The sequence below is a fragment of the Leptodactylus fuscus genome, chromosome 3 (assembly GCF_031893055.1).
Source record: "Leptodactylus fuscus isolate aLepFus1 chromosome 3, aLepFus1.hap2, whole genome shotgun sequence".
NCBI lineage: Eukaryota > Metazoa > Chordata > Amphibia > Anura > Leptodactylidae > Leptodactylus > Leptodactylus fuscus.
This window is the reverse complement of record NC_134267.1, coordinates 55,720,979-55,738,349: the sequence shown is the minus strand read 5'-3', so window position 1 is coordinate 55,738,349 and position 17,371 is coordinate 55,720,979. Positions and strand designations below refer to the sequence as shown.

The 17,371-nt window shown below is 41.2% G+C and overlaps 1 protein-coding gene across 1 annotated transcript in view; it reads left to right on the top strand.

Moving 5' to 3' along the window:
• The window catches only part of SLC24A3 (solute carrier family 24 member 3), a 237,319-nt gene that overhangs the window by 196,912 nt on the left and 23,036 nt on the right, over positions 1-17,371 (top strand). Inside the window, exons 7-9 of the mRNA XM_075267618.1 lie at positions 3,965-4,039; positions 15,800-15,825; positions 16,378-16,431. Of these exons, the coding sequence (XP_075123719.1) occupies positions 3,965-4,039; positions 15,800-15,825; positions 16,378-16,431 (155 nt within the window). The remainder of the gene's footprint in view (positions 1-3,964; positions 4,040-15,799; positions 15,826-16,377; positions 16,432-17,371) is intronic.

The following is a 17,371-nucleotide window of genomic DNA, read 5'->3' as shown; positions in this document are numbered from 1 at the left end:
TTAATACTCTGGTCTTGTGGTGCATTTGTGACATATGCCTGTGGCAAAAATACAAAAAAAACTAAGCAGTTTTTTAAAGAAAAGTGGGTAGAAAAACCCACTTGGAAATTAAGTCAGTACAGGTGGGAATTCCTTGTCCTGACAGATTTACTATAACTCAGATTGGCATGTGTGATACCTGATAACTAGTGCTGGAGTCCTCGGTTTGAATCCAGGAGTTTGTATGCTCTCCTTGTGTTTTTTTGGGTTTCCTCCAGGTACTTCGGTTTACTCCCATACTCCAAAGACATCCTGATAGAGAATTTAGATTGCGAGCCCTATATGGGACAGTGTTGACAACATCTATAAAGCGCTGCAGAATAAGATGACGTATATAAATAAGCAAAATAAATAATAAGTAGATGGGACCTCCCATTGTGCACTTGGAGCCTCTTTATAATTCTGACACATCTGTCACTATTGTTCACAATAAGACCAGTGCACAAGGTGGCAGTCTTAATAAACCAGAAGATTGCAAAAAAATGAGGTGATGGAAGGCTGGACCAACTTAAATAAATCTCTATTCCAAATAGGTGTAACACGCAACGCGTGTGCATCAAGTGTGCATCAGAAAGGGTTTTACCTGAAATGCATTGTGTGTTGCACCTATTTGGAATAAAGATTTATTCAAGTTGGTCCAGAGCTCAATCGCCTCATCTCTTCTGAATTATCCTGACATGTACCTGTGCTACATTCCTGAGGTTGCCAGTCACTTTGAGAGGTCCATTGGGAAACCCATCCCAACCTACCTGCCTAAAGAGTGGTTGTGGACTTGTCACAACCTTAAAAGGTGAACAGCTAATTTCTAGCCATCCATTATATTTATTCTTAACTAGATATGAGCTAGTAGTACTCGATCGAGTAGGTATTCGATCGAATACTATGGTTTTCGAAATACTCGTACTCGATCGAGTACCACTCGCTATTTGAATGTAAAAGTTCGATGCAGAACCAGCATTGATTGGCCGAATGCTATACAGTCGGCCAATCAACACTGGTTCTTCTCCTACCTTTAGAAGTCTTCTCCGTGCAGCTTGTCCGTGGCGTCTTCCGGCTCTTCATTCACTCTGTCCACTTGTAGTGCGGACATGCGCAGTCAGCTCTGCCCAAGCCCGATGCCTGGCAGAGTGAATGAAGAGCCGGAAGACGCCGTGGGGACGCTGCACGGAGAAGACTTCTCGGAGGATCCAGCCCGACCCTCACTCGTGGACTTGGTAAGTATAATTTGATCGAACATTGCCTACCCCTGAAATGAGCATTTTCCCCCCACAGACTATAATAGGGTTCGATATTCGATTCGAGTAGTCGAATATTGAGGGGCTACTCGAAACGAATATCGAACCTCGGACATTTTACTGTTCACTCATCTCTATTCTTAACCATACTGTATTACACTGTTAGCGCTCCGTGCTGTCTGTTTTCTACTTTCTCAGTACCAGTCTTAATAAACTGCCCCAAGATATCTATAGAATATTATAAGGCATGCAATTTTTAAATAAAACATATAGAAGAAGATCGAAATTAGGGATAACAAAGGAAATAGTGTATTTGCCCAGGGACAACAGTTTTTGCTATAGGCAAGTTTTCAATTTTTCTCGTACACCAGTTTTGGATGCGACAATAATGCATAGGTATATTATATATAATAACATCTATATATAGTATTGTGCCATGTGATGTTCTCCTTATTCATTTCTCTACTATGTATCCGCGCGGCCCATTTGCACTCCAGAGATATGTTTTTTAATCCTCCTGCTCTTGTGGGTTACATTTTCTTTTGTGTTACATTAGAGAAATTGTTAACAAACAGAGAACTGAATGTTTTACTCCCACACTTTTTATAGGGAACATTTACCTACTGCGATAACAAATTAAATACAGCAGTGCCCACTGTTCAGGCTCATTTGACAAACATTAGGTGAAAAGAATTATTATGTGAGACTTCCCAGCAGTAGCCGAGCACACTTCTGTTTTGGCCCCTTTCGGGGGTGATTGTGTGGAATCGCCAGATATCCTCCTGTACAAGTTCTGTTCTTGGGATTAGAACCATTCACTATCGGCACTGTGGGTAATCCTCCCCAATCAGGTCACATCCACAATACAGAGAGTCCCTGCAACATTTATGTAATACTGCAAAAAAAAGAACTAAATAATGATCAAACTTTTGGGTAAAACTTCAGTCTTTATTAAATGAATGAGCATGATATTGTTTTGTGTCTCTTGGATACTGCTATGTATTTTGGAGAAACAGGTAGAAAAATGGTTTTGGAAGATTATGTGTACAGTGTCCAAAAAATGAAAGGGTTGTCCACAAATTTTAAGACTCAGAGGAGGCCACAAAAAAAAAAATCATACTCACCTGTCCCCAGCAACTGCCACGGATGTCTGGTCCAGCAAGTAGAGTCCCTTTGCTAGTGGAAGTCCTACGCACCATGTGACAGCGGAGGCAAATCAGCAGTCATAGGAGAAAAACCAGTGACATATCCAATTGAAGTCACCAGTTTCTTCCCTGTGGCCGCTAAAACCACTTATTGGCTTCAGTGGTTACGTGCAGCATAGGACTTATTCCAGCAAAGCATGGCTCAACCTTGGCACAAATCGGTTCAAATCTAGTTTTGGCCAAATTTGCTAGAGATGTGGGAGTGGCTTCTCAGAAAAGAGGGAGTGACTAAATTGTACCCAGATGTGCCAGAATTGTGGCTCAATGCAAGCAAAGAAAAAGGTGGTATAAACTTAGAATAGACCGTCTAAAGATACATCAGAATTTCTAGTGCATTTTTAGACATGTGGACAATGTCTACTGTTCAGTGTAATGTATAGTACATGGGAATATAAGAAATGTAGTATTATATCTTATTTAAGAAATATGTTTCCGTCTCCATTTATCACGCTGATTTTGGATTTACATATTAGTCTAGAGAGAGGGTAGAAGGAGACTGCTTGAAAAAACACGGATAACTGCTTCTTCACGCTACTCTTCTTCACTGCTACTCCATGTGAGTCAGATAGCTCTTCCAATACTGCTATGCTTCAGGGTAACAAGCTACCAGTGCATAGAATGAGGCAACAAATCAAGTAACAACCTTCTTACTCCCCCTCCCCAGTCTGAGTGAAGGAGGGCAGCTTGATAAATGGAGAAGGAAACAGATTTCTTTAATAAGATATATTACAAAGTTTCTTATATTCACCTGCACTATTCATTTATGACAACCTGTTTTATCATTGGAGCTCCACTTTAAGACTCGTTTGCTGTACTGTATGAAATCTCTTCAATTATTTATAGCTCATCTAGCAGGTGTATCTTTTGAGAGGAGAAAGAAACCAAAGATACATTGGTTTAAAGTAATCAATACTAGATAACAAGGTAATAAAACATGAATATTTTAGTTCCTTTTCTGTAGGGACCTGGACATCAGACAGTGAGGACTAGTACCAAAATACAGGATATCCAAATAGACAGCACCTTCACCAATGTATAAGTATGAAGATGACTAGATAGACATGCAGCTATATTGCATCTGTTATCTTGCTCGTGGTTTGTACATAGTTATGTCATGCATTGTTATCCATTCTAATCTATAGCTGCATTTACAGCTCTGTAGTGTGTAACTCGGTCTGCACTCCCTGCTGGTTCATTGTCGGCAGAGAGCTGGCTCCGGGCATTTACATTCTGGAAGTTGCAGTCTTCACATCAGATGCTGTCCAGTAATCTGGGGTTGGACTGGCCATCCAGAGTGCCAGTGAGCTCAGGCTCTAACACAACGCGAGACCGCACAGGTCCAGCACCCTAGTTTGGAGGTTAATAGGGTCTGTTTCCTAGGAGCTGACTGGGGAACACAGTGCTGGGATATATCAGGGGCTAGAACTGACAATGAATAAGGAAATGCATATACAAAGTTATTCAGGTGTTTTTCTTTTCTTACAGGTGGTTGTCCTGTCGTCTTGGTGTTTGTTACGAGATGCTACCTATTACACCCTGTCTGTTATTGCACTAATTGTAGTAAGTACATTTATTTTACTGTTACATATAACTCAATAAATACGGTATGTTCTTCTGAATCCTATTAACTGGGGTTGAGCCGATCTTGAGATTTCAGGATCGATTTCAAAATCCGATTTCCGATCATTTTTCAGATCCCGATCATGAAATTTGCTCAATCGCCGATCGGGATCCGATCTTTTCAGATCCCGATCCTCAACCCTAGTCAATGCTTCTCTATGGGAAAAGTCACTTAAGGGTTGAGCTGATCTTGAAATAATCTCCGACCTCGATCCCGCTGGAAAAGATCGGGTTGGAATCCTGATCGCGATCGTGAAATTTATTTGATCGCCGATCTGAATCCGATCTTTTCCGATCCCGATCACTCAACCCTACTATTAACATGTTTTGCACCAGTTTACTAAAGTGAGTTAGTAGAATTTAATAGGAATCAGTGACTGAATAATATATGTATGTTTATACCATTTAACTTACCACTTATTATAGTATTTAGCTGTGGTTGGTTCTTGCCCTTTACTACTGAGGCCCCTTCTTTTTACTGCAAATCTGCAGAATTTCACTGTGGAGTAGATTTACTAATACTGTCTAAAAGTAAGATTGCACCAGATTTATCAAAGTGTTGAATTCTGGATGATAAATCTGGAGCATCTTTAGACTGTCTATAACTTTACACCAATGATTAGTTGAGTTACTTTTCACTGCCCTTCGGTGGCCTCAGTGGCCTAAAGAAAGGAACTCAGCAACCTGGGATACGGGCGCATCAGGGAAAAGTGAGTTTTATTTCTTGTTTTTGTTTGTGGATGGCTTTTTATGTTAGTGTTAGTAACTTGCACTGTATTCGCTGAGCAGCAGGTAGCCAGTGAAGGGATTGGCAAAGGGGAGTGGCTGATGAAGAATGGGGGGAGAGGTGTATTAAGCGAGCAGCACAGTTTAAGGTGGACTGGACGGAGGATGAGAGTATTCGCTGGGAGGCCATGGAGAGGGGTGTTACAGTAGTCTAAGTGGGAGATGATGAGGGCGTGGACTAGCATCTGTGTGGTTTCAGGGGTGAGGAAGGAGCAGATTTGATGGATGTTCTTGAGTTGGAGGCGGCAGGAGGTGTTGAGAGTTTGTATGTGCGATTTGAAGTAAAGGTAAGAGTCCAGGGTTATCCCGAGGCAGCGGACCCGTGGGACAGGGGTAAGTGTGGTTCCATTAACTCTCATAGATGGATCAGGTAGAGGGGCTGTACGGGGTGGGGCGAAGATGATGAACTCTGTTTTCTCCATGTTGAATTCGAGAAAGTAGGAGTCCATAGAGGAAAACTCTGTGGACTTTCTGTGAAAAGTTCTGCAAGAAAAATCACGATGTGTTTCTGCCATGGTGCCTTACCCTAAATTTACAGGAAAAGCTAAGTTAGACAAAGTGATCAGACTCAGAATAGATAACATAAGCCGGGTTTATGTGTGTAGGATTATTCTGCCGGATTATATTACATTGTATTTCTATATTGTGTTTGCTTCCAGTAGTTATATTTTATAATTGTAAATGTCCGAATATCTCTTCATAAATAATTCATTCTTGCTTTGGGCTTTCTTCCGAGCACCTGTGGTTTTTGTTTGCATTTGAAGGTATTTATCAGCTGTCTCCAAAAGTATTTATCAGCTGGTCTCTATTTACAAAGGAATCTTAATTCATTTCTCTTGTGTGCTACATGTAAATCGCCATGAATACGCATAAGCCCTCTTCATTCTCATTCTGGGACTGTAATAAAGGTAAAATTAAAGGGGCTGCATACTTTTCAAGATTGATGGCATATGTCTAGGTACTTCCGCCTTGGATTTAGAATGAACGTTTCATCATATCTTCCCCTGTGTCACACTCTTGTGTACGTTGCGCCTGATATGAAAGCTCAGTCCCATTTCCATATTGGCATTTGCTAGAAATATGCCATCAATTCTGAAATGAACAGAACCCATTTACAGTAAAACACAGGGATTGAGGGAAATATATTTTGTATATCCTGATGGCTCAGACAATAGTTCTAAGAATAAACTATTGAATAGAATATCCAATTATTGTTTCAATACCACCCCACTGCTCAGGTTTTCTGGGGCCCAATAGTTTGGGTGGGGCTCTGGAGTTGGGGTGGGGAGTGCACACCTGCCTGAGCAGCACACAGTACAGTAAACTCACTGCACTAAAACATGGGTAGATTATTTAACAAAATGTATTATTATATACAGTCTGCAGGGCCCCATCGTCAATTATCATGCAGGCACCTGGCGCTCCTGTGTGAGCATATAAACCTGGCTCGTATTGCTCAAGACAAGAGTCAATCGGAAGGATACTGAGGTCTTGCCAGGCAAAAACACTCCAAGGCAAGGGCTAGACAGTATGAATGTGTATGGTGGGGCATGAAATATTTGATATAACTCTACAATGGACCCTCAGAATTTATTTTACTGGTGGTCCCGAGGCACCCGAGTTCTTACAAGCCACCAGATAGCACAATGAAAGGGATGAGGGCTCCTGTATTCCTGCATCCCTTTCATTGTCTACGTAGGAATAGTGATTACACCAGGCACTGAATGTACCAAGGCCCCTTCACTATGCTCTGAGATGATATTTTGGAAGTGGGAGGATAGGTTAAAACCCCTTTCGGGTTTCAAACACACAGAATGTCAGTTATTGCAACGTGTTCGAAGTCTTGGCTAAACCATCCTGCAGCAGACGCAGTACGTAGGAGCTTTAGCCTTAACATGCACTGGGATATAGACAAGTTCAATGCACATGCTGTATCACATCCAATGGAATCAAAGTATTCTTAGATATCTATATCATCGCATTGATTTCCATGTCAGGAGCAAATCTTAATTATTCACTGAGTTAATTGATTGCTGAATCAGTTCTGTCCAGGGGCACCGATTCTGATCCAGAGCTAATATTACCTTAGTAAACTTCCACACATATTTCGGTATTATGAGGTACATGATGGTTGTGCTCACAAATATTGCAATCCAATACACCGGATCTGCCAACAGCTCACAATTTTAGAGGGATGTTAAGACATCTATTAAAAGGCACAAGTATTTTGCGGGTACCTCTCTGACATCATGCCCCTGCTAGGTTTATTCAGTAGAATGTGCAATATTTCAGAATAAAAGCAATTTGAAAATTATGGAATTCTGTGTATTGCTTATTGTAATATCCCAGGTCTACCGTGTGTCTTTCTTACTTTCTGGAAATGCAGTGAGTGCAACTCTGTGCCCCTGAGGTGGAAACTTCTAAACCCTGCGGATGACTGTAACTATTGTGCCATCCATTTTCATTGTCTGACAGATGACAGTATTACTCCAGGGAAGTCAGGGGGCTGTGATATTTTTATTCACATTTAGTAGAAGAAGGAAGAAGTCATGGGAATGAAATCACAAAGAGGTTATATTATACAACTTCAGCTGAAAAAGCAATTGTGGACACTGATGGAGGGTTTGTTTTTTTGTTACTGAAATATGTATTTTTGGCTAAAGAATATTTTGGTAATTGGGTTTTATTAAACATTTTTCAGCCTTCTGCAGCTTGCATATATTCTCTTATTATAAGCTACTTGGCCTCACATATTTGGCCGCTCGCTTAGCAAACCAGTACACTACTATCTACAGACAAGGGGCCAGAACCCCAAAACAGCTGTCTGTAGATGCATATAAAGGCAATGTCCACAAGGAGATATATATAATCCCGCTAACTCACATCAGTGGTCTCCCACCTAGCAAATGTACCCTGCTCTGCACTAGTGGCAGCCAAAACCCCGAAACAGATGTCTGGAGATCTGGGTGCCTTTTTTGTTTTGGAAGAGGTTTGGGTTATAAGTCATTTCACAAGACTTCTTTAGGCTGAGGCCTCGCTTTGCAGAAATTTATTTTTTTGTTGCAGATTTTGCTGCAGCTTTTTGAGTCAAAGTCAAGAATGGCTACAAAAGGAATGGGAAATATATAGGAAGTTCTCATACTTCTACCATCTGCTCAATCCACTCCTGGCTTTGGTTCAGAAAAAGTGTATCAAAATCTGCAGCAAAAAAGCTGCGTTTCTTCAACGTGGGGCCTTAGCCTAAAAGTCTGGCCAACTGGGGTTATCCTCAATAAGATATATAGGGGTTGATAATCCCTGCCCTGGCAGAGTGTGCACCTAATTTACGTCATAAATTAGGTGCATCCTGCAGGATCTATGTACCTAATCAGTACGCCAGCTCCTTGATGGTGTACAGTGGTATCGACAGTATAAAATTCTTATGGTGCCAGTGGCTTCACCCCTGGCATTTCCATCGCTATATATTGAAGAAAGTGGCATATGGGGTGCAAAAAGTTGCAACAAAAAAAGTTCACTTGCGCAAAAATTTTGTGGCGCATACCAGCCATAATAGGTTCTGAGTGTCTTGCATCAGCCTTATCACTGGTCTGGAAGGAGCAGAGTCACTGGTTGGTGTACAGTAGTGAACTGTCTCTGGCCTGTCCTGTGTCATGTTCCCGACAGGACGTTTACTGTCACGTTGCCACCTTAACCTGCTTAGCTGATTGAAACTTAAGTGCAGTTTGCATTTCCATAATTAACATAATCTCAGGCTCATTATACAGTCAGTCCAACAGCTGCATGAAAAAGCGGCGTGTTTTCTTTTTTAGTCTGTCTGCTAGATAAGGAAATTGTTGACTGCAAAATATCCTTATCGAGCATTTGCAGCTGAAATGATTTGGCAAGCGACCAATAAGTTTATATGAACGGGATTTGGAGGAGATTCTGTATGAATGATACATAATGGCTTTGCATTACATATGGGAAATGATGTGCAGATAATTGATTGTAAACAATGCAGATACATAATTGAGTCAAATCCTTTTGTTACAGATGAGGGAAGGACAGCGGCTTTTAGCTCGCTTCCAATTCCTCTCAGTAATAATGGATTATATGGATTATTCTGCATTTCTCAATGTGACACCTCCAGTCATATGCCATCTTTCCCCTCAATTGGAGAATGTGTACGCCATTTATATAACATGGTTTATATCATCTGTCATACACATTGACCTGGATTCTCTAATACGCAGAGACAGACGTGCCATAAGATCAGTCAAGTGTTTGTATTCCCTTACCAGCACTTGCTATGGTCCAATATAGACCCTCTCCATTATACTACCGCATTTCCTTCAATAAGCTACTCAAAGAAAATGTTCTAACCCTTTATTAAAAGGGTTTTACAACAGGCTCATGATGGGTTAACAAAATAAAGGAAGCAACACTTGATTTCTTGATGCTCCCATTCCGATGCTGAATAGGTCATCTGTCGATCATTGCATCCTCATCCCCCTCCACATAAACAATATGGCCACTGAGACAATCACTGGCGGCAACAATAACCCATCTCAGGCTAGGCGGCCTTTCCCATATGCCGAGAGAGACAAGGAAGCAGAGACTGACAGAGGACCCAAGAAGAAAGCTGTGTTATTACTGAGTTTGATGTATAGACTGTAGCTCCTACAATACCTTTGCAGGTAGCCAGAATATCTTTAAGGACTGTGGACATCCTTTCTAGGCATTCTTGTACTGATATGCATGTATTTTGTCTAAAAATCATTTTTGTTATATGGATATTATGGACTGAATGGCATCCACAGCTTCTGTGTATCACAGTACATATCAAGCTGGTGTTCTCTAGCAAATATGTCAGATTTGCCGCCTGACGGCTCAGTCTCCAGCCCCTCTCCGACTTTTCCTAAATGATCTTCTAGGCTGAATTATGACCAAGACAATGTTCAGCTTTGATCTAGTCAATAAATCAGTTTTAGAAGATCATTTGGGAAAAGATAGAGAGGGGAGGGAATTGGAGAACAAGCCGTCAGTCAACCAGTCTCACAGATTTGTTAGTGAAGAGCATTGTTATGCAGCTTGCTATGTACTGTGATACACCGAAACTTCAGAAGCCAAAGAGTTGGAAACTTTTACTAAACCCAATTCTAGAATGATTGCAAAGCCTCCAAAGATACTATATACCATAGGCTAGGGATCAGCAGCATTTGGCACTCCAGCTGTTGTGAAACTATACCTCCCAGCATGCACACTTGCTTGGCTGTACTGAGAACTCAAAGAATTGACTGAAACCTGCTGGAAGTTATAGTTTCACAACAGCTGGAGTTCTGCTGATCCCTCCCATAGCCTATATCTATGCAAGGCATTCGGAGCTCTACAAAGTAAAATAGAACTTTGACTGAGGTCAATATATAATGAAAAAGAAAATTCAGAATTTTGAACCTTTTAGATGGAAAAAAAAGTGAACATATGGCCGATCAGCGTTTCCATGTTTATAGGAGAAATAGCTTTTGACCAGAGTTGTTATAGTTCTTTGCCAGGGTAGAAGAAAATTCCCAAGACCCCAATAAACTGAATGTGTTACACTTTTTCATAAATATAAACGTTTTCTATATGTTTGGGCACATGTAAGAAATCTCCTAAATTGCCACTATAAAACCAGACGTATCCTTTTTACATTTACAAGAGTAAATCTAAAGACTATTATTGCCGGAACAGCCATGCGAATTCCAGCTTGACCGTTCCATCCCTACTGTTTTGTTAGTGCTGTTACATATTTATAAGGCTTCTATGCAGCAGATGGGGAGGTTGTATCAGAACCATCTGTTTACACTCCTGCTTTTTGGTGGTCCCGCGTTATCCAAGATATAAAGATGGTTTGGTGTTCAGGTTGTAGTCAACTGTAGGTCAGGATGTCTGTTGTAGTCATGTTATACGGGTCATCATGGTAAAAAAGAAGTTATCCAAAAGTAAATATGCCAAACATGTTCCTAAAATCTATAGTCATGTATAGACGTGTGCTGCATAGTTTTCTTTGTGTGAATCTAGGTTTATTTCTCAATAAAGTGGCTTAATTGGAGGCTGCATTGGCTGGAGAGTTACCTGATATCGCCCCAGAACATGAATATCGGATGCATCATGTACAGTGGACATGCTATACCATTCATAAGTTTTAGGCAGGTGTGGAACAATGCTGTACAGTAAGAATACTTTCATAAATAGAAGAGTTAATAGTTTATCTTTGTCGATTAACAAAATTAGGAAAATGAACAAAAGAGAAATCTTAATAACATCAATATTTGGTGTCAGCACCCTTTGGAAAAGAAGTCCTGAAAGTGATGACATAGACCACACAGAGCCCTGATCATCATTCCCTCTGTCTGGTATTGCATGAAAAGACAGGCAGACTCAGTGACGTAACTAGGAATGGTGGGGCCTCGTTGAAAACTCTTGAAATGGCCCCCCCATGTCCCCCCCCATGACTATGTCACATAGTGGCCTCTGCACACAGTATTATGCCACATAGTGGTCCCTGCACACAATATTATGCCCCACAGTGGCCCCTGCACACAGTATGATGCCCCATAGTGGCCCCTGCACAAAGTATGATGCCCCATAGTGGCCTCTGCACACAGTATTATCCCCCATAGTGGCCCCTGCACACAGTATTATATCCCATAGTGGCCTCTGCACACAGTATTATTCCCCATAGTGGCCTCTGCACACAGTATTATGCCCCATAGTGGCCCCTGCTCACAGTATTATTCCACATAGTGGCCCCTACACGCAGTATTATGCCCCATAGTGGCCCCTGCACACAGTATTATGCCCCATAGTGGCCCCTGCACACAGTATGATGCCCCATAGTGGCCTTTACAAACAGTATTATGCCCCATTGTGGACCACCCATGAACAATTATTATACTCTGGGGTCTTTTTACTAACCTCTCCAGGGCTCTAGCGCGCTCCCCGCTGATGTCAGCCATCTTCAATGATGGAAGAGCCATCACTTGAGCCGGGGCTTGCGTCGCAACACACAAGGGTGCAAGCCCTGGCCCACGTTACGTCAGTGATGTCACCAAGTAGGCCTGAAGCCTTCCAAAGCCAGGAGAGTTAAATAACAGTGTTTTTTTATGCTCCCTCACCTCTCCTAGCGTTCCGATTATTGTACTCGGGGGTCTGAAAAGACCCCCGAGTACAATGATACTGTTTGTGGGGTTCGTGGGCCCGCAGCCTTACTTATCGATCCTGGCTCCTGCTCACAGCCGCCTCCACACAAGAGGAAGCACCAGCGGCCATGAGCAGAAACCAGGAAGGGTAAGTAAATAGGGCCCGTTATCTCCAGCAGGTAACGACCTATTAAAGAAAAAGAAAAATCTGCAGCGGTAGCTGCGGCCGCCGGGCCCCCTACTGTCCCCGGTCCTGTTGCACCCGCTACTGCTGCTACCCTGGTAGTTACACCCCTGGACAGACCTGAGTAAGTCTATACACACAGAAGATCTGTACTTAGTTCTCCAAGATGTTTGGAACAACCTCATTGCCGAGTTCTTTCAAAAACTGTCTGCAAGTGTGTCGAGAAGAGCTGATGGAAGGCAAAGGGCAAAGGTCACACTAAATATTGATGTCATTTAGGACTTCTTTATAAAAACTATTTGCACTTCTATTTTTTAAAGCGTTCTTATGTTCATCCTTTTTTCCACACCTGCATACAACTTTTGCACAGTACTGTACATGTTGCCTTTTCTAGTTGTATTGTCATCACCGGCACATGTTCTATATGTACTTGCTGACATCCCACCCTAGTATATGGGCTGTAAGTAAATGTAACACATATATATTGCAGCTCCAGATAATACCAAACATGTGTCCATACATTTTCTTGTTTCTAATATCCAGTAAATGGTGAACAGATGCGGCATTTCACACTAGTGTACATGTTATTGATGTTTGCAAAAGCCAGAGGAATGATTTGTGCGAATAAACCTTTGCTTTATTGCCCCTTCAGGGTGTTAAGTCGTGTTCATAGCTCACATTCAGCCGTAATTTCTAATGCATTTCGTCTGACTTCAATTTCTCGTAAATCTCCCCTTAAATGAAGAATGGTTGTAGATGTGACAGCTGCGCTTCCCTAAAGTGCTGCGTTGTACCCATAAACCATTGTCTGCCTTTTGCTAATAGATATTTAGATCCGGGATATCTTTAGAATCTGACGGATTTAGAGTTCAAGGGACTGAACCCACGAGAACGTCTCAAATTCAATAACTTTTCCAATAGTTTTCACGGGAAATTATTTATTTTAAAAATACATAGGGGGCGTCTCATCGAAGAAGGATTTTACAGAGTGGTCCTGACTTAGGACAATACATTAATACCATTTTGTACTGTTGTGACATTCTAGGAAAAGTGCCTTTCATTTCATACCATGATCACCCACTCTGAATGAGGCGATCATGGGGGAGTGAGGGGGGAAGCAGTGGATAGATAAATAGTAGTGAAGTGCCATCTAGTGGTCATAGGGGTGATTATTTTTTTCATTTCACATTTGTATTATCATGTAATGTATATATATGTATGATCTATTTCTATTCATTTCAAGATTGTATTTCCTAATAACCAGATATAAAAAAAAAAAGTTGCAATTTTTTGCACAAAAAAAATGTACATTTTTCTGCCTTGTACGCAAGAAAACTGGTATAGAAGGCATAACAAATCAGGACTGTTATTCGTACATTTTGGTAATGGCATACTTAGAAGTTGTGGACATCATATCAAATATTAAACTAGGCCATCAAATATGGTGGTGGGTTTTTAACACTTAAGGACGGTTCACATCTGCGTTCGGGTTTCCTGCTTGCAGGACTTTTCTCTCCGCATGTTTCGTGCAGAAACTAAGTGGAAAACACACAGACCCCATCATAGTCTATGGGGTCCGTGGGTTTCCTTAGGTAATCGCTTTTTTTATACATATACAGTAGGTTACCCGAACGCAGATGTAAACTGGACCTAAGACATAAGGGTATGCTATCTAGTTTCTCTAATACTACCTTTTGATGGACCTTGATGCAGTTTCTATAGAAGAGACGTCCTTTATTGCTAGGGATGAAACCAACCAGGGTTACACACCTTCTCTCTAAGGTCTAACATAGCAGTAGCATTAGTCTCTCTCAACTTGCATATAGCATCATGTTTTCAGTTTTCAGAAAAAAGCTGAAATATCTGCAGGGTCTTGCAGTCTGTTCTTTGGCTGTATAAGCCTTCATACGTGGTTTCAGTTTTTCTGCTGATAATAGCTCTATTATGGCTGCAACACATTTTGCATTTCTCTCTGAGGCAGGGGGCGTATGTGTGCAATGCAGAGCATTCTTTCCCTCTCCCCATCCATTATTACTACTACTGGTTTCTTTACGTGTAATTCTGCAAATAATAACTGTAAAATAGCAACAACAAAAAAGCTAAGGAAATCCCAAATGGCCTTAATATTGGAGATCCAGGACCACTAGACTCTAACTCCAGGTTATGATGCAGCTAAAAAGAAAAATCAAAGTACAATCAGTAAGTAGCTTGCCATTTGTGACTAACATCTTTTCAGTAATAAAAGCAGCTAGTCAGAAGGTAATATATTCACTTTGAGCTGTAAGAAGCTGCTGACGCCTCTGGGCAGTATAGAAGTGGAAAACTGTGTGGAAACCTGCAAAAGTGCAAAGGCTGTGAAGCAAAACCTGCCCCTACCCCCCTCCACTAATTATGGCCCTTCTTTTGCTTGCTGGTGTTTAAATACAGAACTTCCCTAGTAGCAGGAAGTGAACAGCAAATTATCTATAAGGGAGAAAACAAAAACAATTTTACACAAAGGGCATTACATTTTGCTCCAGGATCACATGCTCTATTAAGGGAGACTGAATTGTCGAAAAGTTAGTGACCATGTAGAGCAGGGGTAGGGAACATACGGCTCTCCAGCTGTTGCAAAACTACAACTCCCAGCATGCATACTGGCTCTGCTGTTCTGGGAACTCCCATGGAAGTGAATGGAGCATGCTGGGAGTTGTAGTTTCACAGCAGCTGGAGAGCCAAAGGTTCCCTACCCCTGATGTAGAGTATTGTGGGATATCCCTAGGTCATCAAACCCTCAGCGATGTGGTATTGATGACCTATCCTAAGAATAGGTTATCAGTATGCCAAAGTGTCTGGTCTCAATCTGAATCTGCAAGCAGCACTTTTCTCTTTAAATGTTTGGTACGGACATCGCACAGAAAATACACGGACCACATCATAGTCTATGGGGTCCGTGTGGGTTCTTAGCTAACCGCTTTTTAATCTGTTCAGTATTGCAGTCGGTGGGTCCCCAAGCGAACGGAATACCGAACGCAGATGTGAACCGGGCCTAAACCGTAATGCACGGAATTATACTACTAGCTAAAGGGGCCATCCCATGAATAACTTCCTAATAAAAATCCTGAAATCTTTAGATGACCATACAAAAATGCATTAGAAAGATGTCTTCTTAGAAGGGTTGGCTTTTCAAAGAAGATGCATGATATATGGTGGAAATTTGTTAATAAGGAAATAAGGTCTGGAAAAGGGGGTGGTCTTCCAAAGCAAGTTTATGGAAAGTTTTCTGATTATTTCCTCTGCACAATGAGTCTTGTCAGCTATACCGCCATGTAGAAAGCTATTTCTGTTATCTATTCTGCAAGGAACACAAGTTCTCTATGTAGAGAACTGGCTGTGGGCAAAGACTGTGAGTAAATTTCAAACATTGTTCATTTTTGATGAGCTGTACAATGAATATAATACTGAATGATGGGACACATGGGTACATAAAGAACTGTACTTGCTCCCAGAAAATGAGGTGCTATCTTATTATGGACTGTAAATGAGATCTGGATTGTTTACACTGATTATATCATCTTTTTTTCTCCACAGTTTATATATGATGAAAAAGTTGCTTGGTAAGTAAAACAGCCGTCTCTGGAGCCAGACGAACTTTCAAAGTAAAATGTAAATCGGTGAATGTAGTACATGATATCTTCAGTGAAATCGATGGAAGATACACTAGTCTATACATATTAAAAAACATCACTAAAAATTATGACAACTAAAATGTATCAATAGCTCCACCCCTGATTAGCTGTTTATAGACAACGTTAGTCTAGCAACTGGAATTCTGATTGGTAGACTATAGGATCGTCCCATGAAGAGCTGATCAGCTGATTGTTGTGGCTCCTCCCTCTTTTACCACCAGTAGAAGCCACAGCAAGCCATGTATTTCCTGTTACACATGGACACGGCTGGTTTCTGTTCTGGAAAATAGAGGGTTACGAGCATATTATGGTCAGGGGTTATTCTGATGGGACAACATCTTTAAGTAGATCTAACCAGAAGAGTCATTCAATATCTTGAAAGAGTGAGCTGAGGAGTTAGAAAACAGCAAGGGTTATGTCGGAGTGTTCTGTCATTTGCATGTTCCGTTTTTTACTAAAACCTGTGATTTCTCTTTAAAGGTGGGAGTCCGTCATTCTGGTCACAATGTATGCGATTTACATTCTTATAATGAAGTAAGTTGATTCAATTAGTTGTCTAATAGTTTAAGAATAAGTAACCTTTTATGCTGGAGACCCAAAAACTGGAAACTCGTTCCCCTTAAAACGCGGAAACCTATGGATCCCATAGACTATAATGCGGGGAGAAAAGTCCTGCTCCTTTTTATTGATGACCCATCATCAATAATAGATTAGTGGGGAGCCAGCACCCGAGACCCTCGCTGATCACCTGTTTGAATGGGGCTGCAGTGTTTGTATGAATGCTGTGACCTCTTCACATCTTACAATATCTATTTCATAGTTGCCATGCAATGTGAATAGTGAAGAGGTCACAGTGCTCATGCAGGCATCAAGTCCACTTCAACTGATCAGCAGCGGTCCTGGGTGTGGGAACCCACTGATCTCTTACTGATGACCAATCCTGAGGATCTTGATGTCATGGAGATATAACTTGGTCCCTCATTTTACATCTGCCTCAGCATATAATATTTCCATCATACAGTGGTCTTTTATGAACCATTAGAACTCGAAACTAGACTTGACCTACAATGTCTGGCTGAAGGTTCCAACAAATCATCAAAATCATTTCACTGCTAAACCCATATATTAGCAAAGGGCGTGCACTTATTGGCTGACAAGTAGCGCCTCCCTACATTATAGCGCAGTACTACATGTTCTGTACTTCTTTCTAGTGCTCCTTTGGTAAGCACTGTCATTTTTGGGGTGCACTGAGAATATTTTCCTAGATCCATGGAAATAGAACATAATCTACAGCATCCAACAGCTATTTATAACTTTTATGTGTACGGATCTAGATTACTCACATAATGATTTTTCTTTCATCTTCATTTTTCCCTTTTTAATGTGCGACATTTTGGAGTCTTCAGAACCAATTTCTAGTTTTCCATAAAGTTATGGTCTCACCTCGCAATGTCTGCCCCAGCACCAGTTAATA